The sequence below is a fragment of the Mus musculus genome, chromosome 3 (genome assembly GCF_000001635.26).
Source record: "Mus musculus strain C57BL/6J chromosome 3, GRCm38.p6 C57BL/6J".
Classification (NCBI taxonomy): Eukaryota; Metazoa; Chordata; class Mammalia; order Rodentia; family Muridae; genus Mus; species Mus musculus.
Window position 1 is genome coordinate 103770667 of NC_000069.6, and position 25547 is coordinate 103796213.

Sequence of the window (25547 nt, forward strand, 5' to 3'; positions counted from 1 at the left end):
TCTCTGAGTTCAAGGCCAGCTTGGTCTACAGCTCAAGTTCTAAGGACAGCCAGGGCTACACAAGTAAGCCCTGAGTCAGAAAAACAAACAAAACAACAACAAAAGACCCACTGATTACTATTGTGGTTGGGCTTTTCTTGTCTACTGTTTTGATATTTTGAAACAGGGTCTTGCTGTGTAGCCACAGTGTTTATGACCCAGTATGACTTTGAACTTGGGATTCTCCTGGCCTCCTTAGTGCTAGGACTATAAACATGCATCACCATGACTTAGCTAGGATATTTCCCCAAAAAGGTAGCTTCTACAAGCAATCAAACATCAACATCTTTAGGAAACGGGTAGAATGGGAAACTCCAGAGATTCTAAGCCATTTTCTGATCCTTACCTTGAAATAGTAGAAAATCTAGGCCTTTGAAACTCATTCTGCTAGACAGCTAGAGTAGAACAGCTAATAGCAGCTTTTGTAGCATTTGATAGGAACTTCAGTTTTGTGTCCTGAAAAATACAACTAACCAACCAACCAAACAAACAAACAAACAACCCTCAATAGGTATACCCCTATGGGTATGCTTGCACATTCCTGTAATTCCAGCAGGAAGATCACTGCAAATCTGAAGCCCACCTGGTCTATGGTCTACATTGTAGCTCTAAGACCTGTCTATAAAACAACAACAAAAAACAAACAAAACCACCAAAAAAACAAAAGAGGAGAGAGAGAGAGAGAGAGAGAGAGAGAAAGAAAGAAAAGTGTTGTGCGATGTTGCAAGCAACTGCAGCCATTTATGATGGATGCAACTTCACAGTTCAATGAAATCCCAACCACTATAGTATGCCTTTATGATCACACAAACCTGATAGGAGCATTAATAAAGCTGAGAATGAGAGTACCCAGGAAAAAATATAAAAGCTTTTCTAAAAGTGAAAAGGAAAAAAAATGTCTGACTTTCAGTGTGCAGCAACATTAATTTCCAAGTTCATGACAACACCAGAAATAGCTGGCAGGGCAAGTGGACAGGGCTTGGTGCCAAAATAAAAACTGGGTTGAGAACATTCCAAAGCGTCAACTGAGCAGCGGGCGGTTTTAACGGTTCCATCTTATGAGAAGACAGTTTTGAAAGGGTAGGTCGGGAGGAATGGCCAAAAAACACAGCTTAACAGTAATCCCAGCTTTTCCAACAACAAAACAAAGGAAGATCAGGTGGAATCTGGAATCATCCAGTCTCCTGGTTCCGGCTGGTTCTGGAATGACAAAAGCAGCTAAGGACTCTAGGGAGAGCTCACCCTGGACAACCACGCTCCCTTCCTCAGAGGCAAGGACTACAGAAAACCGCAGGACTTAAACTAACGGAAAGGTATACAGATAAAAGTGGACTGGAGCTGGGTGAGGAAGGAAGGCAGGAAGGCAGGCAGGCAAAGAATAAGAAAAGGAAAAAAGAAAAAGAAAGCTTCAGTGGGTGTTTTTCATCACTTGGACCTAAAACTATAAATATTCACCTTCACTTCTAGGAAGTGAGGAAGGAGCATTTCCCCTTTACTGGAAAATGACAACATCATTAACCTCCAAGCTGAGATTACGATTGTTGAAATTATTTTCACAGTATTTTCCTCTTGGCTTTAATTTCTCTCCACTCTCTAGGGAACATCTTTAACAAGCACAAGGCCCTGCATTTGATCCTATGGACATGAAAACCCTGGTCCTACTCTGTATAAGAAGGGTGAGCCAAGCACACACCTGTGGTCTCCGCACTTAGGAAAGAAACAGAAGCAGGAGGAATAAGTGTTTAAGGCCAGCCCAGCTATAACTGAGACTCTGTCTCAAAAATAAGATAAAATTTTAAAAAAGGAAGAGTTAGGTAATTACTCATCTGTTTCAGCTCTAAAATTATAGTAAACATAAGGCAATAAAAGACTACAAGGGCAGGAGAAAGCTAGAGCTATGACAGCCATGATGGTGTTTACTGCAATAGGAAAATGCTGTCAATTGTGCTTTGGAAGTAGTGGGTCACCCTCGAGCAGTGGTTCTCAACCTGTGGGTCGTGACCTCCTTGGGGGTCTTATATCAGATATTTTGTATAATGATATTTTCATTACAATTCATAATAGTAGCAAATTACAGTAATGAAGTAGCAGCAAAAATAATTTTATGGTCGGTGGTCACCACAACATGAGTATTTGTATTAAAGGGTCGCAGCATCAGGAAGGTTGAGAACTTAGAGGGTACAACCCCATGCTTAAAGTACAAACACTGGGCATAATTACAAGAGCCCAGTGGCAGAGCAGCAGCCCCTGCAGGTTCATCGCACTTTCAACTTCCTCATACTGAAAAGCTCCTCCAAGGTCAGAGAGCCCTTGTTCACTGGCATCCACAGCGAGGGAGCACAAATCATTCTCTGCTTGGTTTCACACACTCAGTTTCTTTCTTCCCATCTGAGGCACCAAATCTACTTATTTACCAGATTAGAGATGTTACATAAAGTCCGACTTCCTGCATGCATCTGTGGCTTAAATTGAAACTGTAGTTTCACTGTTGCAGGAAATTAGATTGTTTGTATCAGATAAATTAAGCTATACTTTTCTCTTTTAGGCAGTGTCTGCCCATAAATAACAAAGTAATCTGAGCTTGAAATAAATGCTAGCTAGTTTGTTTAAAAAAGTAAAAGCATTGGGACTGTTAAGTGTGGCAAACTTGTGTCCCTAAAACTCAAGCCCCAAAGACAGCAGCTTTGCTTGGAGTAGTCAGGGTACATGAGCAGGCTAGAGAAACATTTCCAGGGCCTGGGTCATTTTGCCATGCCTATGGCTAACAGTGTGGCAAATTTCTGCCAAATATGCAGTCGCTGAGCATACTTATCATCAGGACAAAGCAACATAAACTTAAAAGAAGGGTGAAAAAGCTGGATTTGAAGGCAGCTTCACCAGCCCCAAGGGTTTCACAGAGATTTGCAAAAGACAAGAATCTAAGGTGTTAGTGACCTCTGACAACACAGGCATATGAGGCAGCTTAAGGCCCACTGAGGAGAGACTGGTGGTGAGGAGGGCCACACAGTGGCCTGCACAGCCTAAGGATCAAGTACTACCGTGAGACAACAGAGCACACAGGCAAATCCTAGCCCCAGTCACAGCCCCTGGCCACTGAGCTGCACGCAGTGATGGTGTGGGAACAGAATGAACCTTTAAGAAGGAAACTTACTTCCTCTTGAAAGTATTCTTAAAGCCAACAGCTAAATTTGTAAGACGCTTTGAAGAACACTTTAAAACTTAGGAAACCTTATTTTTTTGTAAAATCAATACCAAAATTAAAAGGATACGAAAAAGGTCCAAAGACTAGCAACCTAATACTGAAAATTAGTCACGTGGATTGCCAATCAGGGAAGGCTAAGCAGGATACTCTGTCCCACAACTCGCTTTGATGTAAAAATGGTGCCAAAAATGATGTTGTAAAATAGCTTGCATCTCCTTTTGTTCAGCCTTTTTCCGTTTTAAAGCTGCTTGGTTGTTTCTGAAGGACGGTTACTGAACACCTGCACACTCCGAGACTGCGGCAGAGCTGACAAGCTCCCGCCAGAGCTGATCCCGCGCATCCCCAGTCAAGTGAGCCGGACGGCACCAGCCCTTCAACACCGATGGCATGCGGGGCACTGGTACTATAAGGGGTGGGTGTGGGGGGGCATACTTACTTCAACACCCGATGGCATGCGGTGCACTGGTACTATAAGGGGTGGGGGTGGGGGGGCATACTTACTTCAACACCCGATGGCATGCGGTGCACTGGTACTATAAGGGGTGGGGGTGGGGGGGAGTACTTAAAGGGGATCAGAGCAAATGTAGTTGGATCCTAAATATCCCACGTCATAAATAAACTGAAGTGAAATTCTCAAAATTAGCAGAGGTTGCCAAGAGAGGCGGGAAACCAGAAACCACAGGCCCTCTAAGTTCCTTGCAAGTAAAACAGGTCAGAGTTTTATAAAACTATAAAAAAATTTTAAGTGAGAATATATTAAAAGACTATCATTAAAATGTCAGTACTATGTCAATGTTACTTTTATTAAATTCTATGATGTTTTCTGAAGAAAAAATAGAAAAATCTACCCTATAGACAGGCAGTGGAGGGGGGGGGGACCTCTTAAATATATGGTCAAAGCTCCCAAGACCACTCAGTGGAGGAACAAGCAGTTTTTAGAGCAAAAGTCATCGTGTGAACTAAACAATCCCACGGAGAATTAAATCTGACCATCACCTTAAACAATAACAACTGGACAAGGTGCAGTAGCACAGCCTGCAATCCAAGCACTTCCAATGAGTGCTGAGGCAAGGAGAAATGCTGAGTTCAAAGCCAGCCTGAGTCACTGACGCCAGGACAACCAGGGTTATACAGCAAAACCTTGTCTCAAAATGAAATAGCTAAATGCAGTAGCTAAAAGCCCAAGATTGGAGAAGCAAAAAGAAGTTAAACTACATGATGCTGGCTCTGTAATGAAGATACCTGAAGAATAAACAGGAAAAAAAGCAGACAAACCAGACTCTACCAAGGCTCAGAACACCTGCGTATTAAATACTAGCCACAGGTTCAAAAACTATAAACAGAGACAAAAATATTTGAAAAATCACATCTATTAGTGTCTAGAATGGTTTTTTTTTAATTTCTGAAATTTAACAAAATCAACTGAAAATTTGGTCAGAGGAATAGAATGAATATCCCTCCAAACAAAGTATAAGGGCATGAAAAACTGTTAGTATCACTAATTAGGAAATCAAAACTACCTGAGACACCTTTATACTCATAAAGAGAACTACTATAAAAATACATAGAAAATGACAAGTGTTGGAGGATACATGGGGAAACTGGGTCTCCCATATGCTGCAGGTAGGAATGGAAAAGTCTAGTAGCCTCTCAAAGCTACTACAATTCCCTAGGTCCTAGCAAGTCTACCCACACTCTATAGGCCTGAGAATAAGAACTGAGATACACAGTCAGCAATGTTCACAGCAGCATCACTCACAGGAGCCCAAAGGTGGTGACAACCCAAGTGCCTATCAAAGATGGATAAACAAATGTAAGTACATACAATGTAACACCACTCAACCCGAGAAGTGGTAGCATCCTGATGCGTGTTACAGAATAGACTGACCTCAGAATCATAGGATCTAGGGATGGGGCTAGCTAGATAGCTCAGTGCTTAGGAGCACTGATTGCTCTTCCAGAGGACCCAAGCTCAATTCCTAGCATCCACATGACAGCTCACAAGCACCCGTAACTCAAGGGCCAGAGGACTGGATCTTGCCTCTGCAGGCACCAGGTACACTCTTGGTACACAGACGCACATACTGACAAAAAATATAAACATAAAATAAAAATAATTAAAAAAACAAACCAGGGGCTGGAGAGATGGCTCAGCCGGTAAGAGAACTGACTGCTCTTCAGAAGATCCTGAGTTCAAATCCCAGCAACCACATGGTGGCTCACAACCATCTGTAAGGAGATCTGACACCCTCTTCTGGAGTGTCTGAAGACAACTACAGTGCACTTACTTATAATAAATAAATAAATCTTAAAGAAACAAAAACAGATAGTAAATATACTAATCCAAATACTCAGACAGATCTCTGTGATCTGTGAGTTCAAGTCTAGCCTGGTCTATACAGAAAGTTCCAGGCTAGACAGTCAGACCTTGTCCCCCAAAAAAGATACCTCCCTCAAAGGAAAAAAAAGAAAACATATTTTGTGGTTAACTACTTATTTTTGGTGGAGGTTTTTATTTTGGGATAGGGTGCATTAAAGTCAGCCTCACACAGGTTAGGCAAGCCCTGTATCTCTGAGCTACGTACCCCAGCCCATGCTCATTTCTTGATTGGACACCTGTATAATCAATATTCAATTTATATATATTAAATTAGGTATCAGATTCTTTAAGATTAATAACTAGATAAAATAAAGATCTGAAAAATAAAAGAATATTTTAAAGCCTTGGTTATAGTACACACAAAATTGTGTACACAACATTTAAGTACTGTTACAAGAATATCATAAAAGGATCTTGTATTAGAAGTACTAATCTAGAAATAAAAATCACTAAGCTATCTTGTTGAGAATGTTCAAACAGAAGACCACAGCAATCATCTAATTCAATTTTTGCTATCAGGAGGGAAAAAAAAAAAAAAAAAAAACAGAATAAACTGCTTCTAAGGTGAAACCTAAAGATATTCCCAAAACATTTTACATACAAAGGTATGAGCTGAGGAAAAACAACATCTGTAAAGATTGATCATCTCTGTACAGTCCTTCAAGTGGGAAAAGTTAGTTAGATGTAATGGTAGTCAAGAATGAACCAGATACTAGCACAATTCAGCCAGCAATCTTCAGAATTAAATGTGAGTTATTTGCTAGTACTAAGTAGGATTGAAGCAAGAATTGTGTGTTACTTATAGGAACTTCACATATACACGTAAGCTGAGACAAATCCTGCTGCCATCTTGGAATCTAGAAATAAGTAGGCTCCTGGGTAGAACAGTTACAGTTCTATCCTATGCGTGTTAAGCACAGTATTTTGTACTTGCCTGTAGTAGCGTGATTGCAGGTAGGTTGAACACACGGCTTTGGAAACATGACTAGCAGAACCAAAGTCAATGACCTTCACTCGGTAGGGTTGGCGAACTGGATCGACTAGCATTATGTTTTCAGGTTTAAGGTCAGCATGAATCAGACCAAGACTCTTCAGCTTCATCAGGGCTGTGGCCACCTGCTGCAAGATTGGTCTTATGTACTTGAGTGGCAGTGGGCTAAACTTGTTCTGCTTTAGAAAATCGTACAAGTTCTGCTCCAACATCTCAAACACAAGGCAGGTATGATTCTTGTGCTGAAAACACTCATAAGAACGGACAAAGTTATACTCATCAGCATTTTCACTGCTTAGGCGGGAAAGGATGCTCACTTCAATCTGTCCTTGTCTGGCATAGGAGGGGTGGTTCTTCAAGATCTTAATGGCCACAATTTCCTTGGTGCTCCGCTTCCAGCACTTTGCCACCTGTCCAAATGTCCCCCGGCCTAGGAACTCCAGGACTTCATAGCTGTTGGTCATAGAGCAAAGGATCTCATGCTGGACCAGCTGGTAATCCCCTTCTCCGCTGGAACTGCTACTCTTGGTGGTCACAGTGGTGGTCGTGGCAGCAGCACCCACCACGGTTCTGTTCTGCAGCATGAGAGGGGGGTGTTCTTCTATGATCTGCACGCTACCGTTGCTCTCCACTTCCTCACTCTTTCTCTTCAATCCACATTTTTGATATGGCTCAAGCAAAGAAACGTTGCTCCTGTGAGTCAGGGTCTGGCTGCTTTGGAAGGTTGCTGTAGCGGCGCTGCCTGAGCTATCAGCAGCTGTTACCACAATATGCTCCACGGCAGGAGCTGGGAGAAGGAGGCCCTGGTCGTAAGCAGGAAGATTGAAATTTGCTACCTGGTGAGAGGAGCTGGCTTGCCCTTGTGTAGCTGGGAGGGTTTTGCTGTGGGTATAGTATTTGTCGTTGCTGCTCTGTCCTGAAACATCCCAGCCAGAGGGCTCTATTTTCAGTTTCTTTGCACTGCAGAAGGCACTCGACGACACTGATGGGGGCGAAAACACCTGCAGCTGTGAGGCCATACCTACACGGAGAGAAGGAAGAATGAGACCACAGGGCTCACGATGCGAAGCTCACCAACAGCTCATGTGAGAACAGGTGTAGCTGATAAGACCACACTGTACTGTCTCCCTCCTCTCAAAGGCAAGTCACACATATAGTGTCCATACTGTGCCAAAGCAAAGGCTAACTACTCTGTACAAGTCAAACATAAAATAGTGTTCTATTCTCTAACACTGGAAATGATTGCCACTGACCAAAAGAAATCAACCAGCTGATGACCAGGGTAGAGTATCTTCTGAAGAAGTTACTCTACAGAAAGTTACTCTTAGAACAAGACACGATCAGGTGGTGGCGTAGCTCAGTGCTTTGCGGACAATCCCAACAACCTGAGTTTTCTTCCCAGACACTTATGGTGGAAGGAGACAGGTGATCCCAGCAGTTGTCCTATGTCCTCCACAGCCTTCCCACAGTCTTCCCATGACATACTTATCACATCCGTGAAATCATGCTGGACTACATTGGGGGTTGGGGGAGGGAAGAGAAAGAGGGAGAGAGAACTGTAAAGAACGTAAAGAAGATATGGGGAGAGGAAGTGAGAACAGTCCAACTGCCCTGAGTATCCTACGGATCCCTCAAGCTCAGTAAGCCCAAGACTACACTCGAAGCTGTTTTGTTTAAAGAATAGAGCCCAAACACCCAGCCCTAGCACATATTCATCGGTTCTCAGATTGCCATCAGGACTTCAGAGGCCTTGAAGCTCGACAGTTAACCCCTTTTCTAGACCTATACTTTCCCTCTTTGCAGTAATTATAACCTAGTATGTCCCTTGCAAAAAAAGAGAAAAAAAATCTAAAAAATTCTATCTCAAATCCAGACTCCTCTTCTCGACTCCTCTTTCTACTCTTATCACCAAATCTGCAAATCTTATCCAAGTCTTATCTTATGCCCACTTGATTATAAGACAGACACCTTAAATTCTGTACGTCCAAGATTAAATTTACAAGCCTCCACTGCACTCTCAATTTCCTCTCACTTATGGAATACAACAAACACCCAGTCACGCAAGCCAAAAACCAGGGGACAACGAGCCTCAGCTTCCTCTTCTGTACACCAGCGCTAGCAATAGCCACCTCTTGGAGCTATTCAGAGAACGCAGCTATTTAACATAGGCAAAGCGGTAGCTTCTGGCACATACTCATTATATGGACTCACTCTTCTCCCTTTCTTCACAAACTACTACTTGGCTGAACTACAGTCTAAGTATAATTCAAGTCACCCATTTTTTTCCACCATGCTAGTTCACGATGCAAACAGCCTCTTATGAACTGCCTTAAATACTCAAGGGATTCTTTGCTTTTGTTTGTTGCTGGGGTTGTTTTTTGTTGTTTTGTTTTTGAGACAGGACCTTTAGTATCCAGGATGCCCTCAAGCTTGCTATGTAGCTGAGGAGGGCATTGAACTTTTGACATCTTTGCTTTTAAACAGCAGGCTAGAAGCAGTCTTTTCTTAATCTCTTCCCATTTCCCCCAGAAGTTTTCCATTCTTTGGGCATTAAAGCTAAAAGATCTTCAAAACAGATCTTGTGGTGCAGGCCTTTAATCCCAACTTCTCAAGAGGCTGAGACAGGAGAATCAAAAGAAGGTAAGCTACAGACTGAATTTAAGGCCAGTCTGTGTAACTTAGTGAGAGACCCTGTTTCAAAATAAAGTTGAAAAACAAAAATAACAACAAGAAAGAGTGGGTATGGCAGTAGCTGGGACTATAGCTCAGTGGTAGAAAGTTAGCTTAGCTTGTAAAGTTTAACATGTGGAAAGCACTGATTCAACCCTCAGTACATGGGGGTGGAGATAAAAATGTTCACCAAGAGGCAAGGAAGATGGCTAGATCAGTGGGGTGATGAGGACCTGCGTTAAGATGTATGCACCCACAAAAAAGACCAGGCACAGCAATATGCACCTGTAATCCCAACAGAGGGGAGATGGAGACAAGTTTCCTGAGGCTTGGTGGCCGTCCAGTCTAGCTCAATCAGTAAACTCATATGGGGAGCAATTGAACAAGACACATGACAGCCACCACTAGCCTACATACATGCCCGTAGTACCTGCAAACACACAAACATGTACACAGACTCTCCAGAAACCTCTCTGAATGTCCTTGCTGGCCAGCATCCCCACTTGGACTCGCCTCCTCCTACCTCAGCCTCTTGAGGGCTGAGATTACAGGCATATGCCACTATACCCAGCTCACTAGTTCCTGCAAAGCAACTCCATCTGGCTGCTAACACAAAACTCTTCTCTTCCTCTCTCTCACCCACACACACCCCAACATCTCAGTGATCCACAGCCATCCCTTCCACTATAGATTGCCTTCTGTTTTCTTCTTCACTTCTATCACCCAGGTCCTTCCACATTCTATTAGTGTAACATAAACGCAGTATTTGCTGGAAAAAAGACGGGACTCCTGCCTACCAACTTCATTATCTACAACTCACTATCATTCGTATATAAACTGCTGTATTCTCAAATGTTTTGCTTTGTTTTTTGTTTTGTTTTGTTTTTTTACACATCCTTCTGTTTTATCTGCATGGTTCTTATGATATGGGTGAAGTCACCACTCAAACCCACATAGCACAATTTTACAAGTCATAAGTAAATAAACATACAATTAGAAAGGAAGGAAACATGACAACGGATGTTACAGAGCATCAAAAGCACTGTGTAGGGCTGAAGCTGAGGTCTGAAATAGTGTTTGCCCAGAATGCACGGGACTGGGATTTGATCCCTGGCACTGTGTATAAAGAGCGAGCGGGGAGGGGGGACACGTGTGCACTTCTTTGTGCTTGATTACAACTTAAAGCTATCTGCAATGGAGTCAGCTGCAAAGAAAAAATGTATCTCCAACCTTCAATTTCTAAAATGGTGCTTGAATTTACTCTAAGCAAGAGTTTCCATAATTTATATGAACCTCAAAGAGAAAAAAAGCACAAGTTGAAAGCTAAGGCCAGTGCACTTCAACTTACAAAGTCATGAATATGCAAAGCATCTTGGCCTACTTTCATCACCTATGTAAAAAACCAAATATAAAAAAAAAACCTGAAACCAAGTAGTTCCTTTACTAAATTTACCTATTAAAATACATGCAAAGCATTACTTGCCATCATAAAATTGAGCCAAACTAAAAAACAGTAGGTAAATCATCGATTTGTTTTCCCTACTGAAATAGAAATTTAAAAATTCAACCAAAAACAAGGAGCATAATATTTATGCAATATAAAATTTACAGTTTGCAGCAACTACAAAAGGGCAGAGGTTCCTGGTAGCACATACAGGCAGTCCTTGAACTTGAAAAGCAGGGCAGGAAAATCAGGCTAAGTGTGGTCACTGTGAGATCAGCATAGGTTTTATGATCCTTCCTCAAAACAAAAATGACAAGGTCATAAAGTCACACTGCAAAGAACTCACAAATATCCTTTTATTTATTGTTCCCGTTTTTTCCGACTGTCTCTCACAGAGCTCAGGCTGGCCTCAAACTTACGATGTACCTGAGGATGCCCTTGAACTTCTGCCCCTCCTCTCGATACCCTCTGAACGCAGGATTCGCAGGCACCATGACGCTTGGCCAATTTTTTTTTTTTGTAAAGTTCATAACTAGGTAGCCTTTAAAAATATTGCATCTTTAGAATGATGTTATCACCAACTTTTGACCCTATAGCAAAATTGCAAAAACTTCGAGTTTTTAATTCAACATCACCTTAGAGAAGAGAGAGAAAGAGAGGGGGAGAAAGAGGGAGAGAACATGAGAACATGTTCTAGGACATTTTGAATATAACTTAACTCAGAAAAACACACCTAGTCCACACCAGGCAAACAAACAAACAGAACCAAAAACAAAAGAAAAAACCCCAGAATTTCATGAGCCCTTCTCCCAGGTACATATTGCAGCACCGAGACTCTTCATGTGGCTGACACTCACTCGACCTCAGTAACAAGGTGAGAAGTAAACACAGACTCAAAATGGCCTAGAAAACCCAATACTGTTATTTATACTCCACTCTTTCAGGTGAGGATTTAAAAAGTCATTTCTAGGCACAGATACTGTCCCACAAATCTGCCTTTGCAAATGAGGATCAATTCTCTTGCTAGGTAAGATTTCCCAAAAAATATGGGGTAGAATTAACAACTGTGGGTATTTTTCTATATAGAACGCTCTGTTAAACAAACCACAAACTTTTCAGTGCACAAGAAGATAGCTCCCAATAAATCAAATGCTATTTCTGACTTCCTGAAATGTTTCACCTCTTGGATCTAGCAATAGTTTCATTTCAAAAATCACTTTCCAGTGACAACTAACGTGATATAATAACAAATTTGCTCCCTGCAATAATCCCAAACTAGAATTAATAGGCAAAGGCTGTTTAGTACTTGTGTTTACTACTCAAAAGCGAGCTGGCCCTTGCTGAAAAAAGGCTTTCAAACACGGTTATTTCAGAGCTTCTCTACTCTACAGACTCCAGACTGCAATTACTATAGGCAGGTGGTCCTGCCACAAGGAGTTAAAAAATTGTAACACTGCATGGAGTGGTTTGGTGTCACAGCAAAGATAATCATTTTCTCAAAGCTTCTGTCCCCTTTTATCAAAACAGGGTTTCTCTGTGCAGCCCTGGTTGTCCTAAGGCTCACTTTGTAGACCAGGCTGGCCTCAAACTCAAAGATGCCCCGGCCTCTGCCTCCCAAGTGCTGGGACTAAAGGCGTGTGTAACTTCCTCATCCCCTCCCCCATGTACCTATACTAAATTCATGCTGCTTTTGTTCAATGTCATCTTTCCTCTCTGGCACAATTTAACAACCGATGACCTAAATAACCTAAAACCAATATTTTATATTGAGTTCTTCCAGTCATCAGTCCTGACTTAGATGGTCAAGGAAGTATACATTCTCCAATATACACTCTGATACACATTCTTAACATTAGACAGGGAAGTAAAAGAACATGCTTTCATTTATTATATATATTATTAGTGAGTGTATATATTACAGGACATTTGATCACATTTGTGAAGCCCAAGATTGTGTTGTTTACTGGAAAAACCTGTTTCTAGTTGTGGTGTGGCTCCGCCCTTAGCACACAACTTTAATCCCCTTGGCTGTAATATAGACAAGCCCTTAGTAAACACCTTTACTATCACACAATGAAGGTCAAGTTAGTTTGTAGAAGGAAGCAGCCAGCCATGTTTGAAAGTGATGTCTAATTGAGTTGCAGATCAGAGAAAGATTTGTCAGAATAGGATCTGTCCAACTCTTATGAGAGGGAAGCTACTTCATGCAGTGCAGAAGCCCAGCAGTGGTGGTGCACGCCTTTAATCCAAGCACTTGGGAGGCAGAGGTAGTCAGATTTCTGAGTTCAAGGCCAGCCTGGTCTACAGAGTAAGTTCCAGGACAGCCAGGGCTACACAGGCTGAAGAGAGAACAAGCCAGACACAGCTAAAGGTAAAGACAAAATATTAGGTAAAGCCAGAGAACAAGAAGGAGCCAGAAGATAGAACGATTGCTAGAGTTAACTTGAGGTCAAGTGCAGAGGTCAAGAGAGGCAGAGAGAGAGAGAGAGAGAGAGAGAGAGATTGAATCAGTCAGCTTCTCGAGGAGTTCGAGACAGAACAGCTGAGTTTTGAACCAGCCAACCAGAGATCAGAAAGAACAAGAAAAGGTGAGCTATTTAGCTAATTCAGCATTAAGTCTCAGAGCTGAAAACATTCTAGACATAGATAAGATTGTTCGGAAGCTAGAAGCTTCCAGGACTAGGCCTAGGTTAGCAGTTGGAGGCAGTAAGCTTCAGAGACAATTACTTCAGGAGAATAAAAGTTACATTTACAAGTATATACATGCCATGGTGGTGGTCATATGTGCCACAGTGCCTGTCTAGAGGTCAGAAAACAACAGTGTGGAATCAGTTCTCCTTTCTGCTTTTACATAGGTTCCAAGGATACCCGGCCAGGCGCCTAACAAGCACCTCTGCTCACTAAGCCATGTTTCCAGCTCAAGAATACAGTTTTTGTAAATGTAAAACAAGAGCCGGGCAGTGGTGGCACACACCTTTAATCCTAGCACTCAGGAGGCAGAGGCAAGCAGATCTCGAGGCCAGCCTGGTCTACAGAAGGAGTTCCAGGACAGCCAGGGCTACACAGAGAAACACTGTCACAAAAATAAAATAAAATAAATAAATAAAATAAACAAAAGAACAAACGAAAGAAATGGGAGGAAAAGAAAAGAAGGAAAGAGAAAGAAATGACAGACAAGAGGTGCTGGGGGGGGGGGGTGTCAGTAAGCAAGCACATGAGGTGCACATGAGGAGCTGAGTTCAATCCCTAGCACCCAGTTAGGTGCTGAGGTGCTGAGGTGCAGGCGGGCTGGGTCAGAAAGAGATGGGCAGATCCCTGGAGCTCTCTGTCCAATCGGCAAACTCCAGGTTCAGTGAAAGACCCAGTCTCAGAACAGAAGATGGTTACTAATAGAGACACACAACATCAACCTGGTCTCTACACATTTACCTACAAACATAAACGCAAAATGAAAATTTAGGAAGAGAGTTCTTAAGCTAGAACCCTAACTACCTTTGACTCCTCTCAGCCTCCTCCAGCCCACCCACGCTACTCACTCAACACTCACCTTCTGAACCTCTCAGACAGCCTACACAGCATCCCCAAGTGATGCTCTTAAGCATCTTGTCAGAGCTCACTTTTCCAGGTCACTCTTCACTTACTAGCCTGCTTAAAAATGCACATCTGGAAAAATAATAAACATCTGTCCCACCATTTAAGCCTTCATGATAAAGTCCAAAAGCTCTCTCTCTTTTTTTTTTAATTAGCACACCTTATAAAGTCCGACCTGTGATTACTCTCAAGGCTTTATTTTATCCACTCTTTCCCCAGGGCACACTCTCCTAAGTTTCAGTGCTTGGAAGAATGTGCTTGTTCATGTATAATGTGCTTGCTCTTCCTGAACTGAACTTCATGTCCCTTCTTAGCCTTCTCTTTGCCACATAAATCTTACTTCAGTGTGTTAGGCTTGCTGAGTTGTCTAAAAATCTACTTTCTCCTTTATTAGGCACATGGCTAGACTATGTTGACCAGTCTTCCTCACCAGTTGAGAACAATGCATAAAATAAGGCTTTCAGAGATCCAAGCTTCTACCCTGAGATGACACCCAAGTACTAGTAGAGTAACAAGCTGGAAGAAGCCCGGGTCTGTGAGTGGCCCTGCAGCAGAGAGCAGATTAATAAGCTTGGACACCACTTTGACATAGAACATTTACAATTAGGCTGTTACATAAAACAGAAACAATTTTTCCTCTACTAGATTATTTAGTCAGATAAAAATACTCAGAAGTCTTCCCTAGGGCTATTTTATAGTAGGTCAGGCTCCTGAAAGGCTCCCATAGCACAGACCTCCTTTATAGTTACACTTATTTAACTTAGTCCCTTAACAAGCATACACCGAAGACCTGGCTGCCTGGCTGCTAGGAACTGTTCTAGACACAAGAGACACAGTGACCAGCCTGGTCTACAAAGTGAGTTCCAGGACAGCCAGGGCTAGACAGAGAAACCCTGTCTTGAGAGGGAGGGAGGGAGGGAGGGAGGGAGGGAGGGAGGGAGGGAGAGAAGACAGAGTGAGTTCCAGGACAGCCAGGGCTACAGGGCTACACAGAGAAATGCTGTCAGAGAGAGAGAGAGAGAGAGAGAGAGAGAGAGAGAGAGAGGAAGAAGAAGAAGAAGAAGTAGAAGAAGAAGAAGAAGAAGAAGAGGAGGAGGAGGAGGAGGAGGAGGAGGAGGAGGAGGAGGAAGAGGAGGAGGAGGAGGAGGAGGGATAGTTTGTACATCCCAACACTCATGCATAGACAGATGGATAGACAGACAGATAGATAGATAGATATGCAACCAGTGATAAGCTACGAAAAAAACACGAGATGGTGGTCAAGGAAATCTTTTTATGGTGTTGGCATTTAAACAGCGATCTAAATGATAGCCAAGAACAGTTGGTACACAGATAGTGATATTCTGTGTATAGCCTGTATCTTCTGTGTAGCAGAAGAATGGGAAAGGCAGATGCAGAACCCAAAGAGGCAAGCAGGGGTAGTTCCTCTAACTTTTTCCAGCATCACCATTTAGACTTATTTAAAAGTTGACCTCTGAGGACAGAGGTGGAAGTTAAGAGTCAGCTCCATGGTTGGCTCACTTGTTGCTCTTGCAGATGACCCAGGGTTCGGTACCCAGGTCTCACATGATGGCTCACAGCCATATGCAATTCCAGTTATGGGGAATCTGACACTCTTTTCTGATCTCCTTAGGCACCAGGTATACACATGGTACATATTCACATGCAAGCACAACACTGATACACATAAATAAAACTAAGAAAATTTTAAGGGTGACTTCGGGTGCAGTGAGATAGCTGAGTAGATTAATCTCCAGAACCACAGAGGAAGAGAGCTGTCCCTTGCCGGGTGTGCGCACGCATGTATAAAATCGTTTACGACGGACTGGAGAGGTGGCTCAGTGGTTAGGAACACTGATTATTGTTCCAGAGGTCCTGAGTTCAATTCCCAGCAACCACATGGTGGCTCACAACCATCTTGTAAAGTGATCAGATGCCCTCTTCTGGTGTCTGAAGACAGTTACAATGTAATTACATGCATAAAATAAATATTTTTTAAAAATAATTTTAAAAATAAAAGCCAACTTCTTTTCTGAAGTTTAAATTCTGTAAGGGTGGTCCTCAGTAGCAGGGTAGTGAGCCACTATCGTTATTTTTCTCTTCTTCCTTTCTGCATCACTATCATCCATCATAATGGCTGCCTTACAGTATGTGTCAATCACTTCCTAACATGACTGACTATGAAGATCACACTACTGCTCCTGACATAAATGTAAGGGAATCTCAGCAATGATCCCAACTGAATTAGAGAAACACATGTGACAAACTAGTCTTTTGTCTGTGATAAAATATTACTGCTGTAAGCATAGTAACACAGAGGCAAAAAACTAAGCTTAAACCCCGAAGGACAGCATTTGCATAACAAGTTAGCCACCCCTTTGCAGTAGTATTTCCTTCCTTCCTGCATTCGGGCCTGCGGATTACAAGCAAGTTTCCCAACTAGTATTGCAAAACAGGGTGTGGAAAGGTGATATTAGCTGCCAGGAGAGCACCTACAGCTGTGTAACCTCAGTCATTTAAAAACTGCTCTGCTGTTTTGGTAAACTGGCTAAAGGATCTTTCCTTCTGGGTAACGTGCTTTCCCGAGTCTCAATACCTGCTGGTTCTGCATAACAAATCGATAGCGATAAAAGAAGAGTATTGGGGAAAGGTATTATCTTACTATGTAGACAAGATACAGTCAACAAGGCTATAAAGTTTGAAATAAAATGACAGCACTAAGAGTTTCCAACATAAGAACAGAGTTAGACTAACAAGTAGAGATCACCATAAAACACAAATAATAGCAAGTGAGGGCCCCATCAGATCAGCCAGCAAAGATCCAAAGGAAGCCTGGCTTAAAGAAGGTAACAATGGTTTGGCAGACGGGAAGTACACCGAGGCTCTTTTGGAAACAATAAAATACCTTTGCCAGGCTACAAGGGATATGGAAAACGAGTACCTGTGTAAAGGAAGGAAGTGTATTTGACTGGAGAAAAAGCAGGAAAAAAAAAGACAGTACTTGACTTTTACAGCTACTTTTTAAAAAATCTTTCTTAAATCCCTAATTCTAGAAACTAAAAAAGGCCAAATAAGTTTTACCCAGAGCTAATGAGCAAAATGCTGGTTCCTTTCATAAAGTAACAAAGAAAATACGGTACCAGGTGCCTTTAAAGAAGCCACAGGGGGGGCTGGAGAGATGGCTCAGTGGGTAAGAGCACCCGACTGCTCTTCCGAAGGTCCAGAGTTCAAATCCCAGCAACCATATGGTGGCTCACAACCATCTGTAACAAGATCTGACTCCCTCTTCTGGTGCGTCTGAAGACAGCTACAGTGTACTTACATATAATAATAAATAAATCTTTAAAAAAAAAAAAAAAGAAGCCACAGGGGATTCAATACCCTTAGACAGCTGCTGGATATGGCACCCAAAAAAGGAAAAAATAAAATATAATAAAATCAAAGTATAAAAGGCACTAGAGGGCCAGCAAAATGGCTCATTGGGTAAAGGCACTTGCTGCTAAGCCTTTAAAAATGAGTTTATCCCCTGGATCCACATTAGAGAAAACCAATTCCCAAAATTTGTTTTTTCCTGAATGCGTGCGCACGGTCACAGGCACGCATACACAAAATGTAACAAATATACACTACTGAGAAATACATTATGCTACATATACTAACTGAATTTCTACAACTAAAAAACGATAAAAGACAAAATCAAAACCAAAAGAGACCCATCCCAGGTACCATGACTTTTCAGTAGGCTGGGGCAGGACCACCCCTTCAGCTCAGGAGTGGGATCAAGCCTGGTCAACGGAGCACTAGCCTGTGCTCTTTACAGCAAACAAAAAGAAAATCAGAGTAAGTGTTAGCTCAAGGAAATGATTTTAATAACTTGTGTCCAAAATGGCATGAATTGTAAGGAGAGAAACTGGCTAAGAAGCAGTAGGGGAAAGGTCTGTAACAAACACAGATTGTTGTCACACAGTCCAAAAGAAAGAACAGTTGACAGATCAGGCTGCTCAGGCTTACAAAGTTATTCAAATTACAAAAGAACCAATTAAAATACAAAGCTAACACGCTGCACAAGTTCCGAGTGTAAGTTCACAGGCAGGTCTGGCTCACTGATCGCTACCAACAAAGCATTGCTAGTTCTGTGCTTATAAAAACAAAAACAAAAAAGGAATGAATTCTGTTTTCCAGAGAAATGTCAACTCTGATTTTTTTTCCTTTCAGGAGGAAGATCTGGTTTGATTTTAAATCTCATTACTGATCAACTTGCTCTAAAATCTGTAAACTACAATGTCCAGAGATCAACTGTTCAGGACGCTATCAAAAAAACGACCTGCCAACCAGCGCCAACATTTTTGTCAGCTGCTTTACCGGTTTGGCAGCCTCTAGCTTCAATCTCAAAAACTTTACCGAAATATTCTTCAAACCAAGAAGAGTATCTTTTTTCGTTTGTTCGGTTGGTTGGTTTGGTTTTTTGAGACAGGGTTTCTCTGTGTAGCCCTGGCTGTTCTGGAACTCACTCTGTAGACCCAGGCTGGCCTTGAACTCACAGAGATGCTCCTGCCTCTGCCTCTGGAGTGCTGGCATTAAAGGTGTGTGCTGCCAAGGAGAGTATCTAAAAGACTCCATCACATTGCAACACTGAGTCCTGAGAAAATTGCATGCAAAGTCTTAAAATAACCAGTTGAATAACAGTGATGAGGTAAAATGAGTCGTTAGGTTTTTAAATGTTTTACAGGAAGCTTTAGGCTTTTAACTGAGCAACCCCCACCCCCAAAAAAAATTGGCAATGGTTTGCATTCTCTATCATCTTAACCAAAAAAAAAACAAAAAAAAACAAAAAAAACAAAATCTTACAGACCATGAATCAAAAATAGCTTTACACAAACAAGAGCAAAATTGTAGGTTTTGCTGAGGCCATCCGCCACTTAATTTAACCCCACTCCGTCTACAGCAGGAAGCCATGCTGCTGTTTTCATCAGTTACTAGGAAACAAGATAAAGAGCGGACTGGGGCAACGGAGTCTACATTTGAAACTCTTGTTTGTGGCTGCACTACACTACTGAGAATTCTCAAAGTGTCACCAAAGAGACAAGAATGCGCATCTTATGAGTATCCACAACTGAGTCACTGGTTATGTAGAGAAAAGATTCACTTACTGGAGCTTGCCCCCACCCCCTCTCCGGCTTCCCGTTCCAGTACCCATTCCCAAACAGGAAAGAAAACGCGCCCAGCATAAACACACAGGCCATTGCTCACGGTTCGTCACCACAACAAACTGGAGGTTAGACCAACGCTCCTAGAGACCAAGTTTTTAGGTCTCGGTTGCCAAGCACAAAAGGGGGACGCTGCCCTACAGAGCTGTTTATAGTGTGGGTCCTACCCAAAGGCTTTTGGTTGTTTCCATCTTTTAATGTTTTGGATTTTGTTGTTCTTGGCTTTAAAGGCGACGACGGACTGCAAAAGTTTAGACCTCTAGCTTTGCCTTGCAGAGATAAACATATAGGTGGGCTGGTCCCCACACAGCGTTACCACCATCACAAATTACATACTCAAAGACTACAGAACATGAACCAAGAGAACAGAAAAGCTTCCATACCAGCCCGACCACCACGATTTACTCTAGATGCGGTTTCCCGGTCCCCAAAGGCACCAATACGCCCAAACTACAGCTACAGGGAGTGGGGTGACATGCACACGCACAAGCACAAGAACCTGCCACCGCAGTCCGCGGTTGGGGTGGAGATCTGTACGGTGGGGAGATGCCAGACGGACCCCTGTCACCTGAGGACAACACGATCTGGAGGGAAAGGCAGGAGGCAGGGGGAGCTGCCCATTTTCTCCGGCACGCAGTCGCGCCTGGCCGCTCGCGACCAGGCGCCTAGGGCCGCGCGGGGCCTGGCGAGAGAGGCACCCCAAGCAAGCCGGCTACCCAAGGGAGTCTGCGGCTCGCTCCGTCCCACCTCGGGGCGCCGACTCCCAAAGTCCACGACCCCAGCCCCTCGCCGAGCCTGACTCACCGCCGGTGTGTGTAGTTCTCAGCCTCGAGTCGGGGCCGCCGCGAGGAGGCGGCGGAGGAGAGGCGATCCGGGGCCCCGCAGCCGGGTCATCATACCCCCCGCACGAGCCGGCCCCGGCCCCGGCCCCCGCCCCCCGGAGCCGTCCCCGCGCCCGTCCTGCGGCCGGAGCCTCGCCAGCCTCCCGCCTGCCCTGCCACCCGGCCCCTTCCCGCCGCCGCCGCCTCAGCGCCGAGCGCTCCCGCCTCGGCCTCCCCTGCGGTCCGGGGCCACGGCCCGGCCCTTCGCTCCGCAGCCGCCGTTGTCACCAGACCCGACAAGTGGAGCCCCGAGCGACCGCCTCCATCCCGCCGGCCCCGCCTCGCCGGAACCATTCAGCCACCTAGCGCCATGACACCTACTGAGGCGGAAGTGCGGAGGAGCGGGAGGGCTGAGATCACTGCATCTTGCCCCGGGCCGCGGGTGTGGGTGGGCCTCCGTGGGGAGCCAGCGTGGACAGTGTGTGGGGACCGGTTTCCCAGTCCTCTCCGCACAGCAGTCTCCGAGGTCGTTTAACCGGCGTTTGGTGGCGGTCGGGTTTCTTACAGTTAGATGTCATCTCAGCTAGTGTGACATCACCCCAAACCAGTGTGATTTTCCCCCAACATCCCAATCACATCCCAGCGATTGGGCAGCGCAGGGAGACATTGACTACCTGGGGATGACTCTGAGGGTTTAGAATTCTCAGTTTTTACTTAAATTGTTTGCTGCCATGTCGATTTCAGGGCAGCATAAGGGATTTAGATGCCTCCCTGTGCTGAAGCGCTCCCACCGTAGAATCTGTTAGGAAATAAAATATCCGAACTCAGCTCCTCCATGCATGCAGTAAACAAAAATTGTCTTACCTCCACGAAGGGTAGAAAGGCGGTGGATTCCGGAAAGTGGACCTGGCATAATGTTTAAGAAAAATGACCCTGAAAACTAGGTTATCTTAGTAGACAGTTGCCAACTCAGCCTCAAGAGATTCTGTGGGACTTGATATGCCTTCCGCGCTGTAAAATGTTGGTTCTTAAAATGAGAAACATTTCTTGGAGTCGAGTATTTATAAGAGTAAGGTAGGATGGTACGTGCCTTTAAACCCAGGATTCATGCCTTTAAACCCAAGATTCTGGAAGGAGAGGCAGATGGATCTCTTGTGAGTTTGTCAACTTGATCTACATAGAGAGGCCCTACCTAAAAGAAAGAGGAGTGCCGGGCAGTGGTGGCGCACGCCTTTAATCCCAGCACTTGGGAGGCAGAGACAGGCGGGATTTCTGAGTTCGAGGCCAGCCTGGTCTACAGAGTGAGTTCCAGGACAGCCAGGGCTACACAGAGAAACCCTGTCTCTGAAAACCAAAAAAAAAAAAAAAAAAAAAAAAGAAAGAGGAGGAGATGGAAAATGTGTTCTTTCTTACAAGAACAGTCTGAACCCCTAACTGACTATCCACCACCATAGATTTTTACCTGTGTCCTGTGAGCAGAGAGCAGGTCTAGGAGAGGCCTTTCTATCAGTTATATTTTTCAGTCCTCACTCATACATCCATGATTTCTTTGGATCTTCACCTAACAAAATGTTTTCTAGGCTATCCTATCATACCTTTTAAGGAAAGTCGTTTGAGTTTCTCCTCTTAACATTGGGAATGGGGAGGAAGTTCATTTCCCTGGAGAGCCAGGGTTAGCAAAATGTTCAATCCCACAGGACAGATTCCCTTGCATATTTTCACAGAAACTTCCTTTCTTGAGTGTTTAGAGAACATAAAGTCCTCATGTTGGGCTGGCCCTGGAAATACCAAGACACAGAATGAATGAACATGCCTGCTTAGATAGCCAAGAAAAAGGCCTGGTGTTAAACAGATCTGCTTAACAAACAAGCTTTAGTTATGAATTGCTCATTTTGCCCTACCTCACCAGAACTCTATGACTGGCTTTTCATTTACTCTCAAGTTATGTCTCTTTTGTGTTTGAAAACATCTCAGATGTTACATGTCAGAGCCTTTCCTGATTGACTCCTGCATTCTCACTCAGCCCTGTCACCTACCTGTTTATTTGTACCAGCTCTTCATATAATTAGTCTCTGTTTTCGTTGTTCTTGACTTGTTTTTTTTTTTTTTCAATCTGTCTCAGTCTTCAGGGAATGTTTAAAAGTGTAGTATTTTTTTCCTCTCTAATGTCATTCACTCATTCGTCCAACAAACTGCTTTATGCCAGACACTCCCTAGATACCAGTTCAGATGAAAGATGAGTAGGATGTAGTCTTCTCCCCCCCCCCCAGAGTTTTCAATCCAGTGAGGAAAAATGCCACACAAATATACATGACTTGAATAATGGAGTCAGAGAAGACCATCAGAGAAGAAAATATCTAAGCATGTTTCAGTCAACAAAGCTTCAAAGTTTAGTGCTGCATAGTCTGTTTTCCATTCAACAAATCTATAGAGTATCTCCTATGTGCGGGACATTGCTGGAAATTAAGGAGGAAACAGCACAGCCTATACACTAAAGGAACTAACTGGATGCAGGATTGGTAAGGCAGGTAGACTCAAGAGTTTTGAAAAGCAGAGGCTTGATCAGAGGAGCAGGACATGGTAGTGGGAAGGTCAGTGAGTGGAGAAAGGGGCAGAACAAGTACTTCCTCTCTCAGACAAGAGCGAGCAGCTGGAGAAGGACTGGGGCTGTGGTCAGTGCTGCAGGTACAAAGTTACTTTTAGTCAGTCCTGGTAGCACAGGCCTGTAATCCCAGCACTTGGGAGGGAGAGACAGGAAGATCTGGATTTCAAGGCCAGCCTGAGCTACTTGAGACTTAGTCTCAAAAACTAAATTTTTTTTTAAAGTCACTTCCCAAGAAGCAGAGACAAGATAATCTCTGTGGATTTGAGCCAAGCCTGGTCTACATAGAAAGTTCCAAGCCAGCTAGATCTACAAAGTGAGATCCAGTTTCAAAAGAGCACAAAAAAGAACTTTGACTTCTATTCTGAGCAAATGCCTTTAGAGGATTTCAGCAGAGAACTAGTGTGGTTTGAAATAAGTTGTGCGAGACTGTGTGTTTGGGGAGCAGACAGGAGCAAGGGAGGAAGCGGGGTGAGTGCTTAGGAGATGCCCGCAGTGGCTCAGAGAAGACACAAAGGTTTCTTGGACAAGGGTGGTAGAGGTGAAATGGTAAGAGCAGGGAGATTTAAGATTGTCTCTAGAGTTCACAGAATTTGCTAGCTGTTTGGGTGGGAAGGGGAATGAAAGAGAAAGGACAAAATTCTTGCCCGATGGCTGGCACACACCTTTAACACTGGCACTCAGGGTGCAGAGGTGGGTGATCTCTGTTGAGCTGGAGGCAAGCCTGATTTACATAACATGTTTGAGGCTAACTGGTTATACAGAGAGACCAATATAAAATAAAATGAAATCAACTCAGCAGCAATTTAATGAATTCTGGGGTAGAGAGATGGCTCCATGGTTAAGAGCACTTGCTGCTTTTGCAAGAGGACACAGTCAGTTCCCAGAACCACATGGGAACTCACAGTCATCTGTACCTCCAGTTTCAGGGGCTCTAATGCCCTCTACTGCTTCCCATGTGGCACTGAGTACATATGTGATACGTATAAATACATGCTGCAAAAAACACACATAGATATTTTTATTTATTCTGTTTTATGTATTTATTTACTTTTTTGAAAGAAGATTTCAATAGATGTGACTGGCTTAGAATTCAGAGATCTTCATGTCTCTGCTTCCTGAATACAGGGATTAAAGGCATACACCACCTTGCCTGGACTAAAAACAATAAACAAACAAATTGAAAGAATGATAAATGGACCTCATTAGAGAAACATAATGGGATTTGCCAGCAGTGTGGAAGGTCATTTTAATGTGTGAGATTATGTCATTAACTGGCCTTGATAGCACAAGCCTGTGATCCCAGCACTCGGGGGCTAAGGAAGGGGGATCATGAATTTGAGTCAAGTCTAAACTGCATGGTGAGATCCTGTATAACGGCAGGTGCAGAGGGCTGGAGAGATGGCTCAGCAGAGGACTGGGTTTGATTTCCAGAATTCACAAGGTGGCTCACAACCACATGAGACTGCAGTTCTGGGAGATCCAAAGGTATTTTCTGGCCTCTGAGAGCACCAGGCACATATGTTGAGGCACAGACATATGTTAAGGCAAAATACCCACACATATAAATATGATAACAATTTTTAAAAATTAAGAAAGGACTAAAGAAGGGAAGAAAGTGAGAGATGGAAAGGAGAGGAAGAAAGAAAGAAAGAAAGAAAGAAAGAAAGAAAGAAAGAAAGAAAGAAAGAAAGAAAGAAAATGAGAAAAGAAGGAAGGAAAGGAAAGGGAAGGGAAGGGAAGGGAAGGGAAGGGAAGGGAAGGGAAGGGAAGGGAAGGGAAGGGAAGGGAAGGAAAGGGAAGGAGGAAGGAAGGGAGAAAGGAAGGAATTTTTTGAGGTGGTAACCACCTGTAACCTAAGCACTCGGTTGTCTGAGGCAAAAAGACAGCAAGTTCAGAGCCAGTCTGGACTACATGGCAAAATTTGTTGTGTTTTCCTGTATACACACATTTGTGGAGGCCAGAGTTTAATATCAGGTGTTTTCCTCAATTTCTTGCCATCTTATTTTTGAGACAGGTTTTCCACTGAACCTGAAACTAGACTAGATAGCCAGCACACCTTGGGGATCTGCCTGCCTCCGCCTTCCTAATAATGGGATTACAGGCACACGCTACCACATTCTATCTCGCTTGGGCACTGGAGTTCTAAACTCAGGTTTCATGTCACTGACTGAGCCATTTTCCAAGACCTTGTTTTAAAATAAAAATAGCTTGATGAGTTATTCCTCCAAAAACCATCCAGCTACTCCAGCAAAGGCAGAGTAGATAGTATGATTTATCCAGATGTAGGATCTTTTTCCAGGGAAGGCTATTTTTATAAGAGGGACCAAGGAAGTGGCATGATCCTGACATATCATGGGATACAGTCAACTAAAGACAGGAATTGAGGCTTACAGAAGAGTTATGAGAGTAAAACACTGACCATGCAGGTACTTGAGCAAATCAACTGGGGAAAGAAAGATTTCAAGTTGAAATTCCAGGTATAGAACAATCTCTGTTAATGACAGGGTGGTGAAGAGAGAGATTAAAGCTTTAGAGAAGTCAAAAGGTCTGAGCATCCACAGCACTAACGTCATCTAGAATGATGAGAGTTGTACGAA

The 25547-nt window shown here is 43.4% G+C and overlaps 1 protein-coding gene and 1 long non-coding RNA gene across 9 annotated transcripts in view; one reads left to right on the forward strand and one right to left on the reverse strand.

The window, feature by feature from the left end:
- Hipk1 (homeodomain interacting protein kinase 1) overlaps nt 1–21228 on the reverse strand; it is a 52080-nt gene extending 30852 nt beyond the window's left edge. For 2 of the 6 annotated variants that reach the window (NM_001301306.1, NM_010432.2), the window contains exons 1-2: nt 20329–20609; nt 6556–7633 (exon numbers count right to left, since the gene is read on the reverse strand). In NM_001301306.1, the coding sequence (NP_001288235.1) occupies nt 6556–7631 (1076 nt within the window). In that variant the 5' untranslated portion in view covers nt 7632–7633; nt 20329–20609. Of the gene's footprint in view, nt 1–6555; nt 7634–20328; nt 20610–20726; nt 20898–21209 lie in introns of those variants that run through there. The other 4 variants (NR_125731.1, XR_003954293.1, NM_001301304.1 and 1 more) reach the window with 4 other exon arrangements.
- On the forward strand, nt 1209–6559 carry Gm15886. 3 transcript variants are annotated; one of them, XR_867537.3, is made up of 4 exons: nt 1209–1352; nt 1637–1715; nt 3468–3641; nt 3885–6559. It is a non-coding gene; the product is annotated as a predicted gene 15886 (long non-coding RNA). The 3 variants fall into 3 exon arrangements; XR_001783949.2 differs by having other exon boundaries at nt 3888–6559; XR_003954541.1 differs by lacking the exon at nt 1637–1715 and having other exon boundaries at nt 1210–1352.
- Nucleotides 21229–25547: the final 4319 nt, after the last annotated feature.